This window comes from Vitis riparia, chromosome 3 (genome assembly GCF_004353265.1).
Source record: "Vitis riparia cultivar Riparia Gloire de Montpellier isolate 1030 chromosome 3, EGFV_Vit.rip_1.0, whole genome shotgun sequence".
Taxonomy (NCBI): domain Eukaryota; kingdom Viridiplantae; phylum Streptophyta; class Magnoliopsida; order Vitales; family Vitaceae; genus Vitis; species Vitis riparia.
Genome location: NC_048433.1, coordinates 7846368 through 7872752, shown reverse-complemented (window position 1 = coordinate 7872752; position 26385 = coordinate 7846368). Strand labels below are relative to the sequence as shown.

The 26385-nt window shown below is 31.9% G+C and overlaps 1 protein-coding gene across 7 annotated transcripts; it reads left to right on the top strand.

Moving 5' to 3' along the window:
* Positions 1–407: 407 nt before the first annotated feature.
* Positions 408–22243, top strand: LOC117911524 (ribosomal RNA small subunit methyltransferase E). Of its 7 annotated transcripts, none has more exons than XM_034825931.1 (9): positions 418–715; positions 1811–1884; positions 12606–12748; positions 12844–12890; positions 12986–13094; positions 13271–13332; positions 13815–13929; positions 15060–15223; positions 21975–22243. In XM_034825931.1, the coding sequence occupies exons 1-8, from the start codon at positions 554–556 to the stop codon at positions 15209–15211; spliced, it is 864 nt and encodes a 287-aa protein (XP_034681822.1). In that variant the 5' UTR covers positions 418–553; the 3' UTR covers positions 15212–15223; positions 21975–22243. The 7 variants fall into 7 exon arrangements, 6 of the variants coding, with proteins under 6 accessions (XP_034681825.1, XP_034681826.1, XP_034681823.1 ...); XM_034825930.1 differs by lacking the exon at positions 21975–22243 and adding an exon at positions 16280–16608 and having other exon boundaries at positions 419–715; XM_034825932.1 differs by lacking the exons at positions 12844–12890; positions 21975–22243 and adding an exon at positions 16280–16608 and having other exon boundaries at positions 417–715; positions 13044–13094.
* Positions 22244–26385: the final 4142 nt, after the last annotated feature.

Here is a 26385-nt window from a genome sequence, read left to right as displayed (position 1 = left end):
TAATTGTTTTCGAGAACAAATTTTCTATTTTTTAAATAAAAAAAATTGAAAAATAAGTTTATCCATAAAAAATTATTTTTTGTCTTTTGTTCTTAAAAACTAAAAATAGAGTGTTTTTAGAAAATATATTTTAATTATTTTTTATTATTTTCACTTGTTTTCTTATTATTATTTTAAAAAATAATTAAATAAATATGCAATATAAATAAAAATAAAATATTATATATAAAAATTATTTTTAAAATATATTCAGAAATATTAAAAATAGTTTAAAAATATTTTATGTTTTTAAATAGATTTTTGTTTTATAAAATATTAAAAAATAGTTTTCAAAAGTTATTCTTAAAAATTGATTTTTAAAACTATTTTTGAAAACGTTACCACTTGCTTATATAAAATCTTTAATCAAATCAAACTCACTTCAAATTTAAGATTTAAAAGTTAGCGAAGTAGCTCTCAAAATTTTGAAATATAGGAGGGGAAGTGACGTCGTTTCAAGAACAATTGAGGATAAATTTTGGTTAGAAGTGAAGGGGGACGGAGCAAAATTGAAATGCAAGCCCTAGGAGGAGGATATCGATTTGCAGAGCTGCTGCAACGGTCATGGCGAAGATCCACTGCCCTCCGATCATTTTCTTCTTCATCCTCATTCTACTCCGACCAGTCTCGTGGTGGTCTCCCTCGATTCTTCTCCGAAGTTCTCCCTCCTTCCAAGGCATTCTCTCTATCACTCTATCTCTACCACATGCATTCCATTGGGTTGCTGAGAGAATGTAGGAAAAGAACGGAAATTGAAACTTGGAATTTTTTTTTTAATTGAATTGTTTTGTTGTTTGGGAGTTAGAACTTAAAACTCAACTAAGCCTGGTACCAGTAAATAAACAGTTAGGCTTTGAATGGTATGGACATATGTTTGCTTTTGCTGCTGTGCAATTGCCTCTCTTCTGGTTACTGAGAAAACTGAGGGGAAAGGAAATGAATGTAAAATATTGGATCCCCAGTACAAGTACAAGTAGAGCTATAACACACAGGGGATTAGGATTAATATATATATATATATAGATACACACACATAAAAAAAGTTTAACTATCAAAAATCCATTAAACATGTGAGGCTTAAGCCTCAAGAGACTCAAGCCCAAGACCAAGATGTTTAAAATATGAACTAAAGACCCATAAGGCCCAGAATCTAGCACGCTAGTAGACCCTAAGAGTGTGTTTGTTTTTTTACTTAATTCTAAATAGAACCTTAATACTTAATAGTATTAAATATTAGGTTGTTTGTTTTTGTAGTATTTTATTTCTATTAAGTATTAAAAAGTAAAAAAAACCATTGTGTTATTTTTTCTATTTAGAAAAAGCCACATATTTTGGTTTTTTCTATTTAGTAAAAAGTTTATAATAAGTCATGAAAAAGTAAAAAACAAACAACCTTAATTCTAAAACTAAATGATTTTCAGCAAAAAGCCAAAAAAACAAACACCACCTAAGTTTCAATTATCCAGTGATGGGGCTATAATCTCCAGGCTAATTCACAAGGTTTTGCATTGAGGTGAGGCTTGGAGCTTAAGCTTCTAAAGCTTTTTAAAGCACTGACTTCATGTTAGATTTTATAAATAGTTTAGGCATGACTTAATTTGGTTTTTTTTCTTTCCCCTGTATTCTTTTGGTGGCCTCGGAGTGTCTTGTATACTCCTTGTGTACTAGGTGTCAACTAGCCATCACTCCCTCCTCTTTCTTAGTAATATACTTTTTAATTTCCCCACTAAAAAAGAAGACAATGTACTTATTATTTTTCATAACAATGCAGGGTGGTATTGTACGTGTACAGGGTGATGAATTCTGGCACATGACTAAAATTTTAAGATTGAGTGTGAATGATAGGTATTCTTAATTATCAACACTCTTGAGTTCAACTTTCTTGGATATATACCTATGTTTGTCTAACTTAGATAATTAATGCCTATATAGAATTCATAACTATTGATGATGATTGTTAAAGCCATTCGTTGTCAAAGAAAATTTAATATGAAATTGACAAACATTTGTTTCATCATTGTTGGAGGACTTTATGGAAAATGTTCACTGCTTAACTTTTATGGATTGAGACAAGTAAATAAAGTTCAATTTATTTTCCTTGAAAAATCTATTACTTTTAGTAGATATTATAATTTGTTGGTGGATATGTCCTAACCATCCTTTTCCATCATTGCCATTAAGATTTTCTTCATTCTAATGTTTTGCAATTACAGTAAACATTGTAATGAGAGAAATTATTGGGGACAAATTCAGCTTGTATTCTCTATGATGCAATTATTGGGGACATGTTTTACCTTAAAACTAATAGCTTGTTGTGTGAGTCTCATGTTGGGTTCACTATGCGAAATGAGAGAAATCCTATCACAATGTGGGATTCAATTTTAAACTTTTAACCAAGCTTCAACCTTTTATGAGCACAATAATTTTTGAAACTAGGCCACATTATTCCATGGGGCCATGGTTTAGTGCTTGTGGTTGGGCAAGATAGTGGAGGATTCATGATGAAACTAATTTCAAATGATAATTTTGTATGCTTGGGTTGTGTAAATTTTTTGTTTGGTGTTCTTTAATCCAATTATTTTTCCTTTGCCTATAAAAGATTTGGATTTTTCATTTTTCTTTGGGTAGAATATTGTGTTTGTGTGAATTTTATGTCCTAAAATGTTAGTGAGGATTGTTAACTAAGGGTTTGATGGTTAGAACAACCATTCATAGAGGAGGAAATTAAAGAGGTTAAAGTCCCTGACAACAACAAGTTTTCTTTAGCTTTTTATCAAGTGCATTGGCTTACCTTGAGAGAAGATTTATGAAATACTTTCCAAAAATAGAGCATAACAACGTAATTAATAAAAGCACAAAGTCCACCTTAAGTACTCTTCTTCCTAAGAGAGTGCCTACCCTTGGGATTCAAGATTTTAAACCATTGGCTTATTGACTAGTCTATATAAGAGCTTAACAAAAGTCCTCTCTAAGCAATTACAAGAGGTACTTTGTGTAACTATCTGCCCCTTCTAAGGGACCCTTTTTTTAGGAAATTTAGTTCCTTACATTGTTTTGGTTGCTAATACATCATGGATGATAGTTGTGATTAGGGGAAGAGAGGTTTACTTTCAAAGTGGACTTGAGAAAAGCCTATAACCATGTTGATTAGGGTTTTTGACCACCTCTTCATAGGAAATGTTTGAGTTGTTAGTTAGTTTGATTGTAGTTATTAATGATAGAACAAGGGTTTGAAGGCATTTACAAGCCCTAGGCAAAGAGGATTCTCTATCCCTTAAATAATAGTCATGGTTCATAATTATAGTCTCGGTCATTGATTTCAGAGGTACTAAGGTGGATCGATCGCAACATCTCAGATTAGTATTAGACAATACAAGCAATATGTTTGTGTTGAGAAAATCTTTAAGAGACTTGATCTTTGAATAAGTTTTTTTTTTAGAGGGAAGAATAACTCTTATTTTGCATGTTACATTTCCATTTCCAAGATGCCTATTTAGGCCTTTAGGATGGAGAAAATTTCAAGGAGATTTCTTATGGTTAAGTATTAGAGAAGGCAAGAAAGAGGGTAGTTGTTGGATTGAAAAAGATTCAAAGGGATTTTCTTGGCAGGTGGGTGGGGGGTTGTTGAAACAAAAGCCACTTTTGGTGATTTAGTTTGTTGTTTGCTTGGAGAAACAAAAAAGGGGCTTGGGCATAAAAAATTTGTTTGTAATTAATAAGAGTCTTTTGGGAAAATGGTCTTGGAGATTTGTGAGTGAAAGGAATCCTCTTTGGAAATGGGTAATTGTAGCCTGTAGTCCAACACATGCAAGAAAAAGGATGGTGGTGCGCTAAAGAAGTGAGAAAAAAGTATGGAGTGGGGGTTTGGAAGGCAATCAGAGATAGTTGCGGGTTTTTCAAGGATAAAACAGGTTTTAAGGTTGGTTCTAGGAACAAGGTGAAGTTTTGAAAGGACAAGTGGTGTGGGGACACACCTTTGAGGGAATCGTTTTTGAAGCTCTATTCTATAGTCTCTTCAAAAAAATGCTTGGGTGATTGACCAATAAGATAGTGGTAGCTAGAGTCCTAGGTTTATGAGGCAGTTGTATGACTAGGATTTAAAAGAGGTAAAGGTCTTTTTTGGTAGGTTGTTTGAACACTTAATTAGTTTGAGCATTGAAGATATTATGGTGTGGTTGGCTACAAAGAACGGTATTTTTTCAGTTAAGTCTTTCTATTCCTCTTTAGCAAATAGGAAAACAGAGTTGTACTCTATGACAATATGGAATTTTTGGGTGCCATTGAGAATCAACTTGTTTGCTTGGGAATTAACCTGGACTAGGATTTTGACTCTAGACAAGCTCAAAAGGAAGAGTTGGTGGATTCCTAATAGATGTTACATGTGCAAAGTAGAAGAAGAAACAAGCGACCATTTTCTCCTTCATTGTTCGAAATCACATATTTTGTGACTATTGATTTATGCTCTTTCTGGTGTACAGTGAGTGATGGACTCTCTGGTCAAAGGGGTTATCTTGAGCTATTACGAGTCCTTTGTTGGAAAAAAAGAGAAAAGGCTTGGAAGGTTGTTCCGTTATACTTGTTTTAGACCATATAAAGAGAGAGAAATGGGAGAGCTTTTGATAATCGTGAAAGCATGGACCAAATAATTAAAAATTCTTTCTTGCATCTTTCTTGGGATTGGATTAGATTGTATGTTGGGGATGGTTCTTTGTCGTTGTTAGACTTTGTGAATTGGTTAGGCTATCTATAGGGCATGGTTGTCAGTTTTTGTGTCTTTGTGCTTTTTTTTGTTCTTTTGGTTGCTTTGTATACATCACTTATACTTTTTTTTTGTTTAATACAATCTTTACTTGCCTATAAAAAAAAAAAAAAACAAAGGAGGGGGGTGGGGGGGGAGGCAAGAAAGATCACTTGATTTGGAATCATGTTTGCAAGCTTAAACGTGAGTAGGGGGTAGGTCTTCTGAAAGTGGCTATAAGGAATAAAGCTCTCATAGACGAGTAACTTTGATGGACCTCACTTCACTTGTGAAGAGTAAAGCTCTTGTAAGCAAGGATGGAAGTGTTGGGATACATCGATGATATTTTGCTAATAAATCGGGTGTTGGTCCACCTTGATGCAATAGGTGGCACAAAAATGTTGATCCTCCAAAATTTGGGATTTTCTCCATTTTTTCACTGATTTATTGGTCATATAGCACTATTTTGAAATTATTGCCAATTTTTTGGTGCTAGCACCTTTCCTGCCATGCCATTGTGTCATATCCTTTTCCATTCAATGCTAAAAATCTACAATTAATTGAAGAAGCAGGCTCAACTAGCCTAAATCTTCTTGCCCAACCAGCCCAATTCTTTTTGTTGTGACAAGTTGAGGGGCACCGTCTCTATAAATAGAGCCTTGTTTTCTCTTAAAGTTTCAATGTGGGATTGATTGTGCTTGCACTTAAAAAAAAAAACACTTAATGTTGACATTAAAGGAAGGATTGAACTTAGGTCCTTGGATTTAGGATGGATGGCTTGTGCCATTTAGCCAAATCTTTTTTTTTTTTCCCTTCTTATTATATGTGCACATGAAATTATAAATATTGTAAATATCTTTTATAAATTATAAATATCTTTTATATATTATATTATAAATTAATTAAAGTAAAATTATTATAAATAAGTTAATTTTAATTATTTTATTATGCATTTTGTATACTAATTAAATACAAAATAAATATAAATTTATAAATGAAATTATCAATATTTTTAAATAAAAAATACTTATCTATATATCATCATTTCTTTTATATTCTTTAATATATTCATACTAAACATATTATCATTTTAATATTAATGTGTTTTCAAATTTGTACATTATTGGCTAATGTTACAAACTCATTATGTATATTTCTTCAATAAAATAATGTCAACTTGTGTATTATTGTTTCTTCTATCATTTTTTAGAGTTTTCCCAATGTTTATGAGTTTTAATAAATTTTTCTTCCATTGATATTTTTTATCAAAATTTTAGGGTAAAAGGGGGTTTGGGGATTGGGAAGATTCCTTTAAGGAATCGCGCTCTTTTAGGGAAATGGTTGTGGAGGTATCCTAGGGAAAGTACAACTCTATGGCATCAGGTCATTCTTAGTATATACGGGACACACTCAAATGGTTGGGATGCTAACACTTTAGTTAGGTGGTCACATCGTTGTCCTTGGAAGGCCATTGCACAAGTCTTTCAGGATTTTTCCAAGTATACTCGGTTGGTCGTAGGAAATGGGGAAAGAATTCGCTTTTGGGAAGATTTATGGTGGGGGGACCAAATCTTCAAAGACCAATATCCAAGACTATTTAGAGTAGTAATGGATAAAAGTGTTCCCATATATTCAATTCTTGGTTCGGCTCGCCCTTTCTCATGGAACTTTAATTTCTGTCGTAATCTAACCGATTATGAGATAGAAGATCTAGAACGCCTCATGGGCTCTATTGATTGTATGAATTTATCCACCTCCGCTTCAGATGTGAGATCTTGGTCCTTATTGTCTTCAGGACTGTTTACAGTCAAGTCCTTCTTTACAGCTTTGTCCCAAACGCCTGATTCATCTCCTTTGTTCCTTTCTAAGTTTGTATGGAAATCTCAAGTTCCCTTCAAAGTTAAGGCCTTTGTCTTGCTTATGGCACACAAGAAGGTAAATACCAATGACTTGCTACAATTGAGGAGACCCCACAAAGCTCTTAGCCTTGACATTTGTAAGTTGTGTATGGGGCAAGGAGAATCAGCAGATCATCTATTCCTTCATTGTTCTGTGACGTTGGGGTTGTGGCACATACTATTTCAGCTAGCCAAGATGGATTGGGTCCCTCCGAAAAGAGTTTCAGACATGATGTTCATCAATTATAAAGGTTTTGGCAAGTCCAAGAGAGGGTTGGTTTTGTGGCAAAATGCGTGCATAGCTTTAATTTGGGTTGTGTGGCGGGAAAGAAATGCTAGGATATTTGAGGACAAAGCTAGGAATTCAGAGAATCTTTGGGACTCCATTCATTTCATCGCTTCGTTTTGGGATTTTTGCTCAACGGGTTCTAAGGGCATTCCCCTTAACATTTTACAACTAGATTGGCTAGCAGTGTGTAGTTCCAATGAGACGGTGTAGTATCATGTTATTTTCTTGTGTTGTTTAGTTTTAATTCTGGCGGGAGGACTTCTCGTCCTCCTTATGTACTATTTTATCTTATCAATATATTCATGTGTGGTTTTCTATCAAAATATATATATATATATATTTTATCAAAATTTTCATCGATATTTCTTGATATATCCCGATATATTTGCAAAATCCAACTATTGATATATCCTTGAAAACCAATATTTTTATCCTTGTTTGTAAGTGATTTGATGGTTTTGACTACTTTTGACATTGTGCTATTAAACATTTATAGGTTGCATTATAGTGGATAGATGCTAACCTTTGTCATTAGGTGGTCATACCTTCCTCTTTGAAAAATTATTTCTTGGGACTATTAGGAATTTGGTTGTTTTGTTTAATACGTCATTGTTGAAGGGTCAAACATCTAGTTGTGAGGATCTTTGTTGAGGGAGCCATGCCTTTTTCTATGATGCTCATCTCTATCTCCTCTCTCCAGTTAGAGATCTTCCCATATCTCCTTTTCTTATCTAAGTCTTTCTATTATGCTTATGCCTTCTCTGAGATCATTAGTCCATCCCCATCTCTATCTTCATCTCTTTATTTTATTTTATTTTTTTTAGATGAGAGGTGTCGGATCCTAGCCCCGTGGGCTTCTTCTCCTCGAATGTCCCTTTTGGGATAAAAAAGTAGAAGTGAGAGCCAAAGCCAAAATTTTCAAAAAGCACTATTGTTATTGTAAGATTTCATCAAATATGAAATAACTTTCTACTTAAGCCAAAATAGAGCTTCTAGAAAAATAACATTTTATTGGCTTCCATGTTAAGATCCTTTTCTTAGGCATAAGCTCTTTTAGGAAATATAGCCAAATAGGTTCAAAAACTCTTGTTGAGCTTAAAAGAGTGCTTTGGGCTTCTTCTAAGTCAATCCAAACGAGGCCTCATTCTTTCTATTATGCCTTTTCCAAGAGTGTTTGTCTATAAATCTTTCTGTAGTCAAATTTTATTTGGAAAATTTTTCTTTTGGAGTTTTTGCATGGTAAATGGCCAATAAAAAGGATAATACCAAATACTTTGTATAAATTAAGAAACCTAATAAAGTTACTAACCCTGCATGTTGGTTGTTGTCTAGGTAACTCTGGAAAGATCAGGATTAATGTGTTTTTGAAGATATAGAGCTAATGAGGTTAGAGTTCCATTTAAGCTAGCAAATTTTGATTTACCCATTGGCCAAGATCCCAACATTACTAGATAGTCTAATTAATGCATCCTCCTTGTGTTAGTAACCTCAAGGTGCATGGGAATTAAGTTGTTATTCTCTTTGGATGTCTCATGAAAGAGAGACTTGAACTTTTGATGCTTGGCTTTGTGCGGTTATTAATTTATTATTATTATTATTATTTTTTATATAGGTAATTTTTCTTCCCTCTTTATATGATTATATGGAATCCAATCTTCAACCTCCCTAATCCTGAAACCAACCCCTTGTTACTAAACTAGGTGTCAAGGGCTATAAAATTATTGACCTTCCAAGAGGTATTCATTTATTTCGAAGTCTTGAACTTTGGATGCTTTGATATGTAAGATTTGACCTTTTGAGAGGGTGTAGTTTGTTTGCAAGCTTAGGTTAGCCAACTTGGAGGGAAATGGAGTTGTTTTTCGTCCTAGCTTTGCTTGAAGGTTTGATCAAGGTATCCTTTTCCTGGTTAGTAATCTCCAAGTGAAGAGGGACTAAGTAGTTGTTTTCTTTTGGGTGCCTTAGGAAGGAGAGGGACAAACTTTGAATGCTTTTATTTTTAAGATCACTAACCGTCTAAGAGGGTACTCCTTTCTTTGAAAGCCTTGAACATTGGATGCTTGGTTCTATAAGATTATTGATCTTCTAAGAGGGCGTTCCTTTGTTTGGAAGCCAAAGTTGGAATTTGTTGGGATTTCCCTTTGTTTTCTTTTGTTGGATAAATCCCTAATCAAGCATAAGGTCTGTTAGCCCAAGGGTTCTCCTAATCAAGTTTTGATGATAACAAACCATGGTTAAATTACTAATTGGTTTGAATTGTAAAGAATCTCAGGTATTAATTTGGAAATTCATCAAAGGACCTAATGGATACAAGATCAAGACGTTTGGAAGACCTTTAATCATAGAAAACAAATGTAAGATGAATGCATGGGTGCACTTAGGGTTTACATATCATTTCATACATCTTTCAAAAACTCGGCTTATTCTTTAAAGTTTTATTTCCATCAAAACCCAAGTTTTATCAAATGTATCTTAGGCAAAACGTTTCAAAATTGGCATATTAATTTACCTAAAGACCTTGCCTAAGTGTTAGAAAAGAAAAGAACAAAAAAAGATAGGTTTTCGGGGCCAAATTGTTGAACCGGTCGAGGCACTGGGCCAACCGGCTCAACCGGCCAAGGTACCGGTCGACCGGTTCCCTTTGCCCGATCGAGGAGTGTAAAAACACTCTCTCTCTTCTAGTAGCCTTCCCTTACCGGTCGAGGTATCCTCCTTCCCGATCGACTCCCAGCTCGACCGGTTGAGGCTGCTTTTTGTTTTTCTTGGCTCCCAATGTTAGAAACCTATAAATAGAGAGCTCCACTTCATTTATAAGATATGGAACACCTGCATTTATTTGTCTACCCACTTGTTCTTGCCTTAAAAACTCTCATTTCTTTCTTGGTGCATTAAATCTTCACTTGCATATCCTTTAGTGCAACCTTGTGATTCATCCTAGCTTTGATTTGTATTTGACCTATCATTGAGCTAAGTTGAGGGATTCATTCTTGTTAAATTGAGTGTTAAAACCTTCAAGTGAGTTGAATCTTGAAGAGATTGTATAAGAGCCAATTGGAGCCGGAATCTAAGTGTAAAGGAGATTAGAAGTTTGGTTGAATCTTCAAGTTAGTGGAACCCTCACTCGATTAGGAGCTTGAGGAGAGTGGACGTAGGCAAGGAAGTGCCGAACCACTATAAAATCTGAGTTTGATTTCTCTAACTCTATCTCTTTATATTTGCTTCTTTTGTGCTTGAATTTGTTGTGTTCAAAAAGAATTTTCAAAACCCAATTCACCCCCCCCCCCCCCCCCCCCCTCTTGGGTGTTTTTCTCATTTAAGTTTAGCCTTTATTTTCTCAGGGTCTTTAGTGTAAACCCCAAATACATGCATTCAGCCACAAACTGCACAAATCGAGTAAATAGGGTTGCTAATAGAACGACGAAGCTCTATCCCATTCCTGCCTCAATTATATAACTGATTCTCCATCCTTGTTCTAAACTTGGGACGGGGTAGATCGATGGATTCCATTCCTATGTGCATAAAGAAAGTAAAACTCTACCCCTACCCAGGCTTGCCTTGTTCTTGAAAAAGATAACAACATAAATCTTGCAACTCCCATCCCTTTTCCCTAGCTTATCAACAAAATAGGTAAAAAACACACACCATTAAAAATAAATAACTAACAACTCTCTCTCTCTCTCATGGGCAAACAAAAAATATATCAATAGTGCCAATAAAAGAAAGACGCACCAAAGTACATGGGACTTATACAAGGGCGCCAAATAGTGAACAACTTTCTTTCCTTTTCTCCATCTTTCTGAACAACCAAACAGGCCACAAACACACCAAAAAAAGGGTAAAAAAGGAAAAAAAATCATACAATTTTCTTTCCTTTTCCTAGCTTTCTTAACCAAATAAGGCAACACACAATAAAAACAACATACCACTAGAATTGGATCAGAACATTGTTATAAATAGTGTCTACTGGCCACGTGCTATAATCCATTGGAAACAACCACCAAAAAATCTCAAACAAAACTCACCAAACAGAACAATATATTTACTTGATCAGATGACTTGATGATTGCAAGATGAGAATCATTCTTTGTATTGATGTTGTGGAACTCAATGCTGTTGTACTAAGAACACATGTTCTCCAAGGGATCGTTGGTTTTATTATAGGAGGCATCAATGAAGATGGCAAATGGTGAGTCTAGGTCATGAGTAGTTCATAGAGGTGGGATTCAATCAAGCTGCTGCCAATCAAGAAGATAGTGAAATTTCTTTGCCATCTAAATTGAGCCTCACCATTGAAGAGAGAATGGAGAAATGGTGGATAAAAATAAATATTTATTTGGGGTGAAGTAGGTACAAGACCTAACCATAGCCCAAACATGAATCATGTTTTAAAATTTTTTCCAAATTTGTTCTGTTCCCAATTACAATCTCTCTATACTTGCCCCATTGCCATCCCTACAATGTGTTGCTTTTCCTACGAAGGAGTTTTGGATTATTTTTGCTCTCTTGAAAGTCAATTCTTTCATTTGAGAGGCAACTTGGAAGAAAATTGTTACATTGCTTAGCTAAAGGGACAGGTTGGCCATTAACGAGTTGGTGTTTCTTGTGCAGTCAGAAAAAGGTATCAACTAACCATATTCTCCTTTGTGTGTATCTTACTCTATTAGGAAGTTCTTGTTAGGTTGGCATGGAAGCTTCGTGAAGAAGAGGAAGAAGAGGTTTTGGAGGATGACCTCTCTTTTGACTATTTTGCTTTATTTGGGTAGGTGTTGAAGATGTTTTGAGGAAGTGGAGAGCTCAGTAATGACACTGATTTTTTTTTTTTTTTTTAAATTACTATGCTCTCTTGGTCTAATGTGGTATTAGTTTGTAAGGTTGGCAATTTTCTTGACCTTCTCGACTATTTTGGATGAATGTGTTACTGGTATCTTAGGCACTCTTTGTATACTTTCTATGTGCATAGGGTGTGGCTTGTTTTGTTAGATACTTTTTCAATAAAATTGTTTTGCCTGTTAAAAAAAATCACCAATTAAATCACATGGAGGCTGTACAAAGACCCCAGAATTGGTGAAACATAATTTGATAAGAAACATGGTTAAATAAAATGGTACAAAAGAAACAAGATATGAGTCAAGTTGTGGAATAAGCCATCGGTCTTATTAGTCAATCTGTGAAATGGCAACAAAAGCACAACTTTAATCATGTCTTAGGTTTGCATTTAAGGAATAAAATTGTCTTCATTGTGCATGTGGTCTCAAATATATGTTAGTGTCTGCATCAACATCTCCAATATCTACGAGTGTGAATATATGTTTTCCCAAGTTTTGTCATAACCTCTATTATAGTCGATATCTATATGTTCTTCCTTGGTTGTTTAATTTCCCAAATTTTCTCCATAATTCTTATGATGTGAAGAGTCCCAAATAAGCATTCTGTCAAATATATGTTTGAATAGAAACTGCTCAATGTACTATTTTACTCATAAAAGTCTGGAATTAGATTATCGTCTTTCTGAAAGTGGAATTAATTTGAGGAAGTTGATAGAAACTTGATATTGCTTAATCATAAAAAATCGTATCTATTGGAGAAGAATATTGAATAGCTTGCTTATAATGTATTTTTGGTTTTTGACATCATAATGTGCAAGGGTAGAGCTCTTCAATGGGAAAGGAGGATTGGTGGAAGGAAGCATTAATGGAATTGATCGCACTGGACTTGATTTTATCGCTTTGGAAGATCCAAAATTAGTGCTTCCACAAAGCTCACGGTGGCATGTGTTTGCAGCTTTTGGTGAGTTCCTTTTGGATCTTCAGTAGAATGAATTGGCTGCATTCTTTTAAGGATTTTAGATTTTGCTATCACTTGTTTACAGTTGCTCCTTTTAGGGACTTTAAAGGGTGGTCGAGCTGACTGGCTGGTTGAAAAGTGCACAGTATGTCTTAAAATGTATATATGAGCATTATCTGGCTGGTACTTCTGTTTATATGCTAGCTGCTAATACCATTCCTTTTCTTTTTCCTGGATTAGGAGTTGGGGGCCAGTAGTGTAACCCCTTTGCTGACGGAACGTTCTCCTTCAATTTCAGAAAATCGGGTGGATCGATTGCAACGTGTCATTCTAGCTGCTGCTAAGCAATGTAAATAATTTGTTCTAGTTGTTTCATTATGTTGTTTTGAGGTGAGATCTGTCTGACTCTCCTCCTACTTTGCTTTGTGATATGAAAAGCCAAATCAGTTTGGACATTGCTCAGTTAGATGACCTGTGTTTGTGGTTCATTACTGACTTCTTTTTGTATATTTTTCTCTCCTATAGGTCAACGTCTGCATGAAATGACTCTGAATCCTCCTACAACAATTGATAGCCTCTTACCTATTGTGAGTTACTTCTCATGTTTACTGGCTTTTATTCTTACACATACATCTCTCATAAGCCAAAATCTGCACAAGATGGTTATGAATCCTCCTAGAGAAATTAGTAACCTTTTACCTACTGTGAGTTCCTTCCCCCCTTGTATGCTATAGGAGATTGAACAAATATTCTGGTTCTGGTTCATTCAAATGAACTCTAAGGTGGTAGTTAATTCAGGCTCTTGCATATCTGTTGATTTTAGTCTAAATCGCTTATATAGTATGTTGTTACACATTTTCTTGTTGGCACATATTTATGGTATATTTTACAGGTGCAGTTTGTTTATTCTCTTGTATTATTATGTATTATAGTTCTTAATCAAACGTCAGTTACAGAATATACTGTGTTCCTTTTAGTGTATAATGAACTGTTCTAATACTTCTTGGCATTTGTTATCTTCCCACCATGGTTTGTGTGAAACTTATGTCATAATTTTTTTATTCTCTAGGTCACCCAGTCAAAGCTATCCTTGGTGGCTGTTGCAGAAGCTACTCCTGTTTTTAGTGTGTTGACTTCATCAAGAAAAGAATCTACTGGGCTAATGATAATTGGTCCGGAAGGGGGTTAGTACACATTATGCGTTAATTTCTTCTCTCTCTCTCTCTTCCCATTTTCTTTGTCAGTTGGCCATGTACAATTGGTTTGATTGGTAGTATGGTAAATTTATCTAGTGGGCTAATAATAATTGGACCAGAAGGGGGTTAGTACCCATTATACGTTAGTTTCTTTTCTCTCTTTGTGTTCCCATTGTCTTTGTTGGATGGTCATGTACAATTGGTTTGATTGGTAGCATGGTGAATTTTGTGGCATCTATCTTATATTTCAAATTCATTTTTTAAAATACAGTTCTTAATCATAAAAGGTTCAAGATTTTGTTGTCTTGTTTAATTTGGAGGGATCATTTATTAGATTTAATGAATTAGTTGTTAAATGTGGATTTGATAGATATTCACAAAAACAGAACTAGTCGAATTAACAGATTGTGTGTTTTGGGGCTTAGGTGTATATGAAATTCTGCTTCTGTAAAGGCTTTATTTGTTACTGTGAGAATTAACTCCACTCAGCAAATCCTTAATCCCAATTGTTTGTGGTTGACTGCAAGAAATATTTTTTTTCCATTCAACTTTATGTAGGGCTATATCCTCCTATTGGATCCTACTTCATCTTGTTTCTAGGGATATCCTTTTCCTTGATCCATTTACCAATAGTGCAAATGTGCCTGGGCTGTACAGGGTGGGTTAAATGTTGTGGTTGGATGGATCTCTATATACTAACCCTATCCTAGTATATAGCACATAATTAAAATCTGATATTGATGTAATCCATGCCCCAAGATATGCCCAATCCATAGATCCTGCTAGCCCTAAGCTCCATAGAGCTTACTAGACATAGGTCTTACCTTTTCTTGGTATCAAGTTGAGGTCCAGAGCTAGCCTCCATTGGCCCAGAGCTGGACTGGGCCACTGCCAAAAGAATGTGGTCAATTTGGATCTGATTTCAGGCCTACAGGCTGATTTACATGCTCCTGGGTATGACTTGTACCTGTGGATGTTTCAAATTATTGTCTGCATTCATTGGCATGCTGGGATAAGAATTTGCCGTCTTTCCAACTTTAAGATATCTGCTGTTTTTCATCCTTCAGAATGAATGAACTAAAATTAGTGTGTGTTTATGCTGGTTATTAATGTTGCAGACTTCACTGAGAAAGAGCTGAATATGATGAGGGAAGCAGGTGCTACAGCTGTTGGTCTTGGGCCTCACCGACTACGGGTTGAAACTGCAACAATAGCACTTTTAGCAACTTTAATGCTATGGTCCGACTCTGAGAGGCCGTCTGAACCCTAGTCACATTTACAGGTAATCCTTGATTGTGTATCTCCAGAATGCTTTCAAAATGTTACACCCAGAATCTCTAAGTTTATTTGTAGGTCTCATTTCTGACAATATGAGATTAGGCTGATCGGGACTGAGTTGAATTAGATGACACTTGTTTTGCTGGGAAACTTTGTCAAGGCACAAAGTGCTTTCTAACTGTTGTGATATTAACATACAAAGAAACATTCCAAGTGTGAATGAATTAGATGACTCTTGTTTTGCATAAAGGATATGTAAATGGAATTATGAAGCATGGAGTGATTTCTAACTTTGACCTGCTTAATCTTAACTTACAGTCAAAACCTTAAAGATAATGAATGATGTGCATTGGAACAAAATCGAATTTCATGAACTTTTTATTTGTCAAAAGGCAAGTTAACCCTTCCTTTTTTTTCTATCTGTCTTCAAAAAAAAAAAAAAATCTTTAAAAAGATACTTGCATATCATTACTATTTTGTTGTGGTTCTAAAATTCATAGACAAACTGGTTGATTCAGAAGAATACTATTTCTTTTGCTCCTAGAGTTTAACTATATAAAGATTCAATTATTATGAAGAAAGAAACATATTTGAAAACAATCATATCCATCCATCCAAATATTGCAGTGAGAAGTAGGGAAACTCCATAAATTTCAAAGAAGTCTCGAGGCAATTTCTTTTTTACTAAATTCAGATGAATCCAGACTAGGGGAAATGGGTAACTGAAAATTTATGAAATTGATACTTTAGATTTGATATGCTGTTTCTCATGTTCTACTAAGGATATAAAGTAATGATGCAGACTTTGGAATCTGTAGTATGAAAAATTGTAGTGATCTTCATCCTTATTGATCTAATTTTTTGGCTGGTGTCAGATTTTGTAATATGAGTCAGGTCTTGAGTCAAAAGTAAATCTTCAAAAATGTTCACTATTCTCAACTTTCTGAAATAAAGTAGCTTTGATTGGTCAAGTGGCTATTAATTAATTAATTAATTAACTAGGGCATGCCTTGTAAGCCTCTCTATTGATAGACTTCATTTATTTCTGGTTGTGAAGCAGGTGGGTTCTCCTGGCTGGCTGTATCTAGGGAAGGTTTTGGCTTCCTCTCTTATAGAAATTTCTCATTTTCTTTTTCATGGATGGACCTATTACTTTTCACATTTATAATTCTTTTTGTTGATGACCAACTTAGGAGGACCATTGAAGTCTTTGTTTCTTATCTCATTTGCATGGACCACTGACTTTTTATCATGCATATCCCCACACCCCACATCCCATTTTGTTACACAAGTACCACAGTTTATTTAATATGCTTTCTCTTATTCTATGTAGACTCTGACATATGCCATGCTGTGTTTGACTATAACATTGTTGTTTTAATGTGTGAATCTCTTGCTTAATTTTTGGTCTGAAAGCAAACATGTTCTGATTGCCTACATTTATGGCTGAATTTTGGGAGTAATATATATATATATATGGAACATTGTCTAAGCCAACATGAATTATAAAATGGGTTATTTCAATTTTTTTTTTTCCCTTCTGAAGAGAGTTATGGCATATTAAATTCACCATCCATCAAATATGGTGCCCTGTTGACCACCTTACCATGGTTTATCTTTGACTTTGCACCAGCACATAACTTGAAGCATGAATTCAAGCTTGGATTTATGAATTGAATTGGATTGAACTGGGCTGAACCTGTTTTTCAGAATGATTTTCTTTGAGGATTAGATGTTGCATTTTTTTTTTCTCCCTGTCAAAATTTGTGCTGAAGAATTATGAAATTCAGAAGCTTATGTATTGTTTTTTATTTGGTTAAATGCCTGTTTGGATTGGAGAAAAATTGACTGAGAATTTGCTGATGCACTTACAATACAAAATATTTTGCATATAAATCTGTGACTAAAATATAGGTAGTTTACTGAGGTGATTAAATAGAGTTGTCCTGATGTTTAGGACTTGAATTTAGAGTCAACCAGGCTGCTTGGATCATTTATTTTTAAGAGTCAATTTCATAGACCTCCTGCCGTTTTGGCTAAATATACTTCGTTTCATTGGTTTGAAATTTCATCAAATGTTTTTCTTATCTTTCTCATTTGATATTTTCATTCATCTCCTTTCTAATTCAAAATAAGGGAGACATTTGACGAATTTTCAAACAAATGGAGGCTAGTTGTATTTAACTAAAACCTTGAAGAGTTGAGTGAAATTAATCCTAGTTTTTATGTTTTTCATGCAAATTTGAAAAGCAAGTCATAGAAATATTGAAAGGAGAAAAATGTTGAGCAAAGATCTAAAATCATGGAACAAAAGGAAATGAACAATGAAACAAAAGCACATAAATTTCTAATATGGAAAGGAGCAAATAAACTTCAAACTCAAAAAAATTTGTTTGGTAAAATTATAATAGAAAACAGACTTTTGAAAATTTATTGTGAAAACATGTTATTTTTTAGGATAAGTTTGAGATGTTTTCAATTGTATTTTAAGACTATTTTAAATAATAATTGAAAAATATAAATAAATTATGAAATTTTTTACATTATATATAAATGAGTAATGCCTTCATGGAAAATAAACAGAAGAATTGTCTTTTATATTTTTGTTTTCAAATTAAAACTAGTTCTGAAAATTAGTTTTTTGATGTTTTGTAAAATAAAAGTTTATCTAGAAATATAAAATGTTTTTAGCTTGTTTTTAAATATATTTGAAAAATAATTTTTATGTTATAGAGTTTTATTTTAATCGTTATACATGTTTGTATAATTATTTTTTAAAATAATTTTTAAAAAATAAGTGAAAACAATTATAAGATGTTATATGAAAATATGTTATTTTATATTCTTAAACACATAAAATAAAAAACAATTTTTTGATTTCTAATTTTTTTTTATTTTGAAAAATAGAAAGTTGTTTTCGAAAATAGTTGTCAAACAAATTTAAATAAATGACTCTAAAATTTGTTTTCAAAAATTATGTATACAACTATTTTGGTAGACGGCAAAAATTATAAATTATGCAATCCATGAGATTCTCACTACTAGTATCCTTTGCTATCCCTATTACTACCACCATTTCCACTAAATCACCTCCACCACACACTATCACAGTACAAATCAGTAAATTCTTTCCATGTTACTTATAAAATATATGTTGATTAGATTGGATTTCATGGTCATTGATGTTAGCTTTAAATTGGTCTTCTCTTTTGTTGATTGAATTGCTCTAAAGGGCAGATGAATAATTTAATCAAACTTTAAAGTGGGGTGATGTCTGAGTCAAGAATTAAAAACTCAGGAAAGATAAATGTCACTTGTCAATTCTCTTTCAATCAATCAGAATAGAATAGATTTCTTGTGTTCATACGGTGCCCTTTGGTGAATGATACAAGTTCCTTGCTGTTAAATGTGAAAGTGTTTGTTCAAATCTTGAGATTTGACTAGGGCTATTTGACTACCTTATTTAAGAATAGAAGTAAAGGGAATGAAATTTTATGTTTGAAAATTGTATTTAAGAAAAAAAGACTTTTATTGAAGATGTGAAACAAGACTAATTAGATTAAGTAACAATACCTATAAGGGGAAGGTGAATTGAACTTTAAAACTTTTTTGATTGACGCCTTTAATTAAACAATTGATAACCCTGTTAGTTAAAGGTTTTTGTAAATATGTTTAATGATAACAAACAATAGTTAGTATGATAATGATTGAAAATCAAGATAAGTTTAAGATATAAATTGAAAAAAAAAAATCAAAAGAAAAGTCAAATGAACCTTCAAAAGATTCAAGGAAAGCAAAGTCAATAGTGTATGAAGACCATTCAAGTTTAGGAATTCAGTATCAGATGAATACTTGGGTGCACCTAGAATAATCATATTTTATATAAACTTGGGTATAATTTCAAAAACCTTAGGTAAAACTATTCAAATTTGATTTATAGAGGTATTTAAAGATATTGCATATTAGAAGATTTCAAAATGAAAAATATAGGTTTTAAGCCTTTTTAGGTTCAATCAATCACGGGTGGCCTGAATTAGTTCAACCAATTGGGAATTAGTCAATTCAATTACCTTCTTTTAGTTGAGGATAGGACAATAATGCTGCCAAGGAAAACCCCTTCATGATTGAGATCCAGTCAAGCCCTAAAAATGATAAATTGTCAATTGTTGAGCATTAATTACCCAACGACTAGTCAATTAGTTGAATTAGAGCTTAATCAAAAAAGCCAATTGGTGCACTTTTGGGTGTTTAAGGTTGCAAACTTATAAATAGAAAACTCCTATTCATTTATTGTTATAAGAACATTTGCATTAAAATCTCTATTTACTTGTTTTCTTGTTTCTCACATTCAAAGCTCTCTTCTCTTTGATGCATTAACTTCTCACCAGTAGATTCATCTTAGTGCACCTTTTTATTCATCCTAACTTCTTTGTATTTGTTCACTATTAAGCTAGATTGAATGTGCTTAAACTCTTAGCTATTTGAGTAAGGTTGAGTGTTAGAGTTTCAAGTTGGAATTAAACTTGAAGAAAGATTTATAGAACCCATTGTAGTCAGTGAACTCAATTGTAAAGACTTGGAAGCTTGGGTTGAAAGTTTCGAATTAGTGGAACCCTCACTCAGAAGGATTTTGAGGAAAGTGAATGTAGTCAAGAATTACCGAACCACTATAACATTGAATTTGTAATCCTTTTTCCTTATTCTCTTTATTTGATCTACTATTATTTTAATTAAGAGTGTTTTATAAAAAGTATTTAAAACCCAATTCACCCCTCCACACCCCCATCCCCATCCCCATCCCCACCCCACCACCCCCCCCCCCCCCTCTTTCTTGGGTGTTTTGCTTAAGTTAAATTAGCCTTGTTTCACAAGCTCAATGAAAGTAAAGAGAGATAGATAGAGAAATGCAAACTCAGTTTTTATAGTGGTTCGATAAATCTTGTCTACGTCTACTCTCAAACTTTTTTCAAGTGAGGGTTCTACTAAATTGAAGCTTTCAATTGAAACTTTCAAGTGATACAATTGGATTCAAGTCTTCAATAAGCTCTCACAACCTCTCTTCAAGTTCAACCTCAACTTGAGGCTTCAACATGCATTCTTTCTCAATATATTGAAGGTTTAACCTCATTTAATTCTAGCTCAATAATTGAACAAGTAGAAAGAGAGCTAAGATGAATACAAGGAGTGTACAAAGAAAGATTTGCAAATGGATAATGCATAAAGGAGTGAGAACTTTGAATGAGAGAAAATGGTAAATAAGGAATTCAATGCAATTATTCTCTACTTAATAAATGCATAGGAACTCTCCATTTATAGGTTTTTAACCCTAGACACCCAAAAACATAGAAACAAGTCTTGACCGATCGAGCTCCAGCTCGACCAATTCACTAGTCGTTGAACAATACATGCATAGTAGGTTACCATTTGTCTTTTTTGAAGTTCAACTAATCCTCAGGGTAACTTAGACTGAGAAGCCTAGATCGAGAATGCAAACTCTCCAGAAGAGAGAGAGAGAATGGCATCTTGGATCAATCCTCACCCAATAAAGGTAATCGATTTGATCAGTTCCCAACCGGTTGAGTTGGTTTAAGTCCCCTCTTAATTGGTTGGAACTTTTTAGGCTTAAAAACATTTTTTTTTTCAAAAGCTTTTTAACACTTACATAATCTTTAAAGAACCTGTGTAACTCAATTTTAGAGAGTTTTGCCTAAGATTTTTGGATATATATTCAGATTCAAATGAAAATGTAATCGTTTATAGAAAAACTGAGTATGAAGAAATGTATGAACAAGTTTAAATCCTAAGTGCACCACTCAAAGAATTCATCTTACATTAATTTCCTAATCTTGATAAATCTTTATGCATCCTTGATTTAGCTTTCCTTGAAATCTTTTAAGTGAACTTGTTTTATTTTATTTATTTATTTTTAATTTTCTTGTTATAAACCTGAAACTTAGTTTGATTTAAAAATGATTAGTGCACTTAACCATATTTTGTTACTGTCAAAACTTAATTATGAGAATCCTTGGACTAACAAAAGATAAGGATAATTATGATTTTTTTTTTAAACTTTTAATTAAATAAAAATCTACTTTTAGAATTGCATTTGAGAAAAAGCATGGATGTCTTTATTTTTTTTTGAAACATAGATAGATCATGTTGGTAAATGTGTAACTAATGCTTGAGAATTCTATCAAAACACTTTTAGAGTGCATTTGATAGTGATTTTAGTATTTTTAATATTTAAAAAATAAAAAATTTTAAGTGTTAGAAAAATTAAAAACACTTTCCAAAATCACTGTCAAATACACTCTTAAAGTTTTATTTGAATTTTAAATATTGTTTTTACTTTTTAGCATTAAAAAAAAGCTCTTTGCTCTTTCAAACACTCATTATAATTTATTATGTACATCCACTTGGTAGAATAAGCTTCTCAGTAAAAACACTCGTTACTGAAATTTGCATTTGTTCTTAAAATAGATAATCAAAAGGAGCTAGTTATAATACCGAATTATAATTTTTTTAATACTTGTTAAAAAGTATCGGTATCACATATGCGATAGGAGTCTCATTATTTTATCCTCTCAAGTCTCATGAATTTGTATCATATACAAGGTTTCATTGCTTTGTAACTTTGTCTCATTCCATTATTGGTCTCTTTCATTTTTCGTTGTGATTTCATTTGTTGAATAGTCTAGATTTTCATGGGTATCGATTTCAATAACTTGGAATCTGACCCATGAAATATGAACCAGAAAACAAGGAATACGTCCAGAAGGTCATCATGAAGTGTGAAGAAGAAAACAAAGGAGTGGGTCTAGAAGGTCATGGGTGTTTTGACTTTTGGCCATCTGTACTGTGTTCTACATGTAAGCAAGATTTTAGGGTGGGTTTTTGTTTCCCTAGGTACGTATGTTATGATGTATCAGAGCTAAGCCATGAAGTCTTGCATTGATTTCTAAACCACTTTCTTGTCTTCTTTTATGCTTTTGCTTTCCACAACAAGCTTTTCCCAAGAAAACATAGGGAAATGATGTCAACCGGGGAAGGTGCTTTCCTCTTAAACTCATCCATTTAAAATGTTTGCTTAATTCATTCAGATTCAAATTAAAAATAGGAAGACAAGACTGATTGACTTGGTGCCAAATCACCATTGAATCTTGGTTGATACGTACTGTCTTTTATATTATTGGTTTGTATGGGATACTTGTGTTAATATATGTTCTGAAAACATTTTTTTCCTGACAGATTCCTCAAGTCTTGTGATCTCTTCTTTCATTCTTTGCATTATAAAAATCTGTGAACCGTTAAGAAAGATAAACAACTTTATAATTGGAATGTGCTGCACATGCCTTGGTCTTCTCCTTCAAGAGTTCTTTGAGTTCAGTTCTTTTCACACTTGAGATAAAAAATTATAGGGAGCATTTTTTTTATCAAGAACATGTTGCATTTGTCTTTTTCTTTGTCACCTACTAATTTCACATATGATATTGAATGGATTTTTTCTTTTTTTAAGTAGTGGTTAGAGTAAAATAGATTATATCCACCCAATGATTCGAAAACATTTTAAACTAGGGATTGTTTTTTATACTATTTGGGACTTGAAGATTAAAAACTTCTCCATCAAGCATGATATTGTTCAAAATATCATATAATTTTGAATTTATTACTCATTTATTAGGAAAAATATTGAAGTATCTTATTAAAATCGATTAACTTTGAATTCAAATTATTTAAAGTTTGGATCATTGGATAATGATATAAATAAATGAGATTATGATACAAATAAAAGAGAATAAGGTAAAAAAGAACAAGAAAATGTATTTAAAAAATATAATCAATGGTACTTTTTTTTTTCTTTTTTTTAAGTATAATTACGTCATTCTTTCATATTATAATTAGTAATGTGAGTGGTAATTGATTTAGCATATTTAAATAATTGTAAACATAATTTTACTTTATCTTTCGGGTTTATTTAGGACAGACTTCCTAATTTTCCTTTATAATGAGGCTACATTTTTTTTTTCTTGGCAATGTCCTTTTATTTATTTATTTTTTTTTTGTGTAAGAAATTACAATCATATGTTGAAATAAATAATCTATTATCAATGTAAAATATAAAAAAGAGGTTTTGTGTCACTAATAAATATGTTTGCCATTAGTGAAGTACACAAGAAATAGACAGAAGAAATATATGTGACTCACTTAGATAATGAAAAGGAAAAATAACCCAAAAATTAGTTTTGAGTTAAAATTAGGACAACAAAGAGAGAATCAAGGTTTCCACCCTTTTAAAGCCCATGGTTTGAGTCACCGAACAGAAGATCTTAGGTGTATGAAACCTTTAGACTATTTAGACATGCTCTTCATTATAAGAATTTGATTTGAGAATATCTAAACCTAGTTATAAAATTCATATTTATAAATCTATGATTAATAATGATTTTTATATTGTCATTTTATTTTTTATTAGATTATAGACACCGGTTCACGAGGAGTCAATATGTAGTGGATAGTAGGTCATAAACCCGAATTTTGTTTTGTTGTTATTTACATAGGATAAGATAATAATTTAAATATAATTTAAACATGATCATTCAAAAAAAGAAATCAAATTTTTTTCCCAAAAAGATAATTATGGTTGATTTTGAAGTTATCTCTTAAAAAAATAATTTTCAATTGATGCAATAAATAGTATAATAGATTTGAAAATAGGTTCAAAGTTGCCATATATTTAAAAAATATTTTTTAAAAATGGTACCTTGAAATACATAAGGGGAAAGGTAGGTTGAGGTAAGCACTTGGCAAAAGGCAAAATAATGTGAAGAAAGTTGGTAGGTAAGGTCGGCAAGGGGTCTTGAAATACATACAAGATAATGGTACCAACCCAATGTGCTATGCCATGTGGTCATATTCTTTCTTCCAACATAAAAACATTTCTTATATTAAGCCCATACCCCCATACCCCATACCCTTACCAACATTTTCGGTTAACAAGTCACCACTCTTTTATTTTAACAAGGAAATGGCCAACACGTGATGCATGGTTCCCTTTAGAAAAATGAGTCAAAAAACCACATTTTTAATTAAAATATTAAGGGTGCATTTGAAAATTATTCTTCAAAACACCTTTTTTTTTTATAAGATAGAAAATAAATTTTTAATTCAAAAATCATGTTTGCTAAACTTTTAATAACAAAAATAGTTTTTTGAAGATTTGTTTTGAAAATAGGTGATTTTTTAGAAGAGGATTTTTCAATTTTTCTTTTGTTGAGTTTTTTAAGTAATTATTAAAAATGTGAAAAAATATTTAAAAAATATTTTCATTATAAGTGGAGAAAATAAGGCCTTATTTGGTAATTTGTTTTTTTTTATATATATAAAAAAGTAGTTTTTTAGAACAGTTTTTGAAAACTTTTTTATGATGTTTTGTAAAACAAAAATCTGTTTAAGAACCTGAAATATTTTTAATCTATTTTAATATTTTCAAATATGTTTTAAAAATAATTTTTATATCTAAAGGTTTATTTTTAATTATTATATATGTTTGTATAATTATTTTTAGAGAAAAAAAAGTCTCAAAAAACAAGTAAAAATAATTTAAAACAATTAAAAGATGTTATTTGAAAACACTTTTTTAATTATCAAATATATTTACCAATTTTTTTATTTTGAAAAACAGAAAACCATTTTTAAAAACAGTTGACAAATTAGGCCCTTAGTTTTTATATTTGAGTTTTCAAATAAAATTTTATTTGTAAAACAATTTAAAATTATTTTTGAAAATAGTATTAAATAAAGATTTGTAAAAAGGGCTTTGTAGTGGTGTTATTAAATATATGTATACAAAAATTGGAAATCTAAAATCTTTTCAAAATCTTTTATATATGAGACTTTCTTTATTTCGTGGATATTTTAATTGGGAATTTTATCTTATTTATTTTTATTACATATTTAACTTTGGATTGGGTAGATTTTACTCTTAATTTTATATATTAAATATAATTTTGATTATTATTATTGAATATTTATTATGAGAATTTGTATTATTTAACAAGCATTTCTTAACCAAATGAAACAAGCTCATAATTTTATCTAAATATTAGAATCTCATAATCATGGTTTGGACTTTGGAGTATGATTTTTATATCCAAGTTTGGATCCAAGCTTTTAAAGACTCTGTAACGTTACATCTATTTTGGATTAAGGTATTTTAGGGTTTGTTTGTCAATCCAAAAACATTGAGAAAAAAAAGAAAAATTTTAAAATATATATATCTGATAATTATAAATTATAAAATAAATTTTAATTATTAAAAACTGAAAATACGGTGTTTTCTGGTAATATATTTTATTAATTATTTTAATTATTTTCTAAGAGTTTTAAAAAAATAAAGAGACAAATAACATGAAAAATAATTGAAAATAAAACATTACATATAAAATTTATTTTAAAAAATTTTTAAAAACATAGCAAATAAGTTGAAAAATTTTAAAATTCTCAACAAACTTTTCTTCTAAAAAAATACTAGATAATTGTTTTTAAAACTATTTTTAAAAATTATTTTTCAGTTTTTTAGAATAATTTTTGAAAATATTATTAAATATGCCCTTAAACACTTTTCCCTTTTTTTTTTAGGATTTTTTTTTTTAGTAATTCATGATTTGCATGAGATGGAATAAGATAACTTATATAAATAACCCTTTTATTTTCATTTTTATTTCAATTTAGGATTAACATCTCCAAGAATTAAGAGTCCGTATTGTTATTTCCACGTTAAAATTAAGTGGGTGGCCCACTAACCTAGTGTTTTAATTTTTATCCACTTACAAAAGTTTTTAGCCAATTAAAGAATGCCCAAAATAGTTAATAACTATTGTAAGGATATTTACCCTTTGATGGAGTTGGTAAATAAGAATAAAACAGTTATTAGAATAACATGTTCAGAACAGTTTTCTGAACGGTTATTCTTGGCCCTCTTCTCTTATCTATAAAAGAAAGATACAGAACCCCTTTTGTGAGTAAGTTCTCTCCCATCAATTAAAGGAAATAATTATGTGTATTAAATTTTGATAAGGAGAAGAAGAGATCAAGAATTTAAGGTTTATAAATTGAAGGGGATCTCTCGATTTAACTTGGCTGCGTGTTCTTCAAACGGTATGTAAT

What these genes read in the sequence shown, in the direction of transcription:
- LOC117911524 (XM_034825931.1), top strand. Translation starts at nt 554, where the DNA reads ATGCAAGCCCTAGGAGGAGGATATCGATTTGCAGAGCTGCTGCAACGG. An exon ending in AAGTTCTCCCTCCTTCCAAG is followed by an intron (nt 716 to 1,810) that starts GCATTCTCTCTA and finishes ATAACAATGCAG; the next exon opens with GGTGGTATTGTACGTGTACA. An exon ending in GCATGTGTTTGCAGCTTTTG is followed by an intron (nt 12,749 to 12,843) that starts GTGAGTTCCTTT and finishes TGCTCCTTTTAG; the next exon opens with GGACTTTAAAGGGTGGTCGA.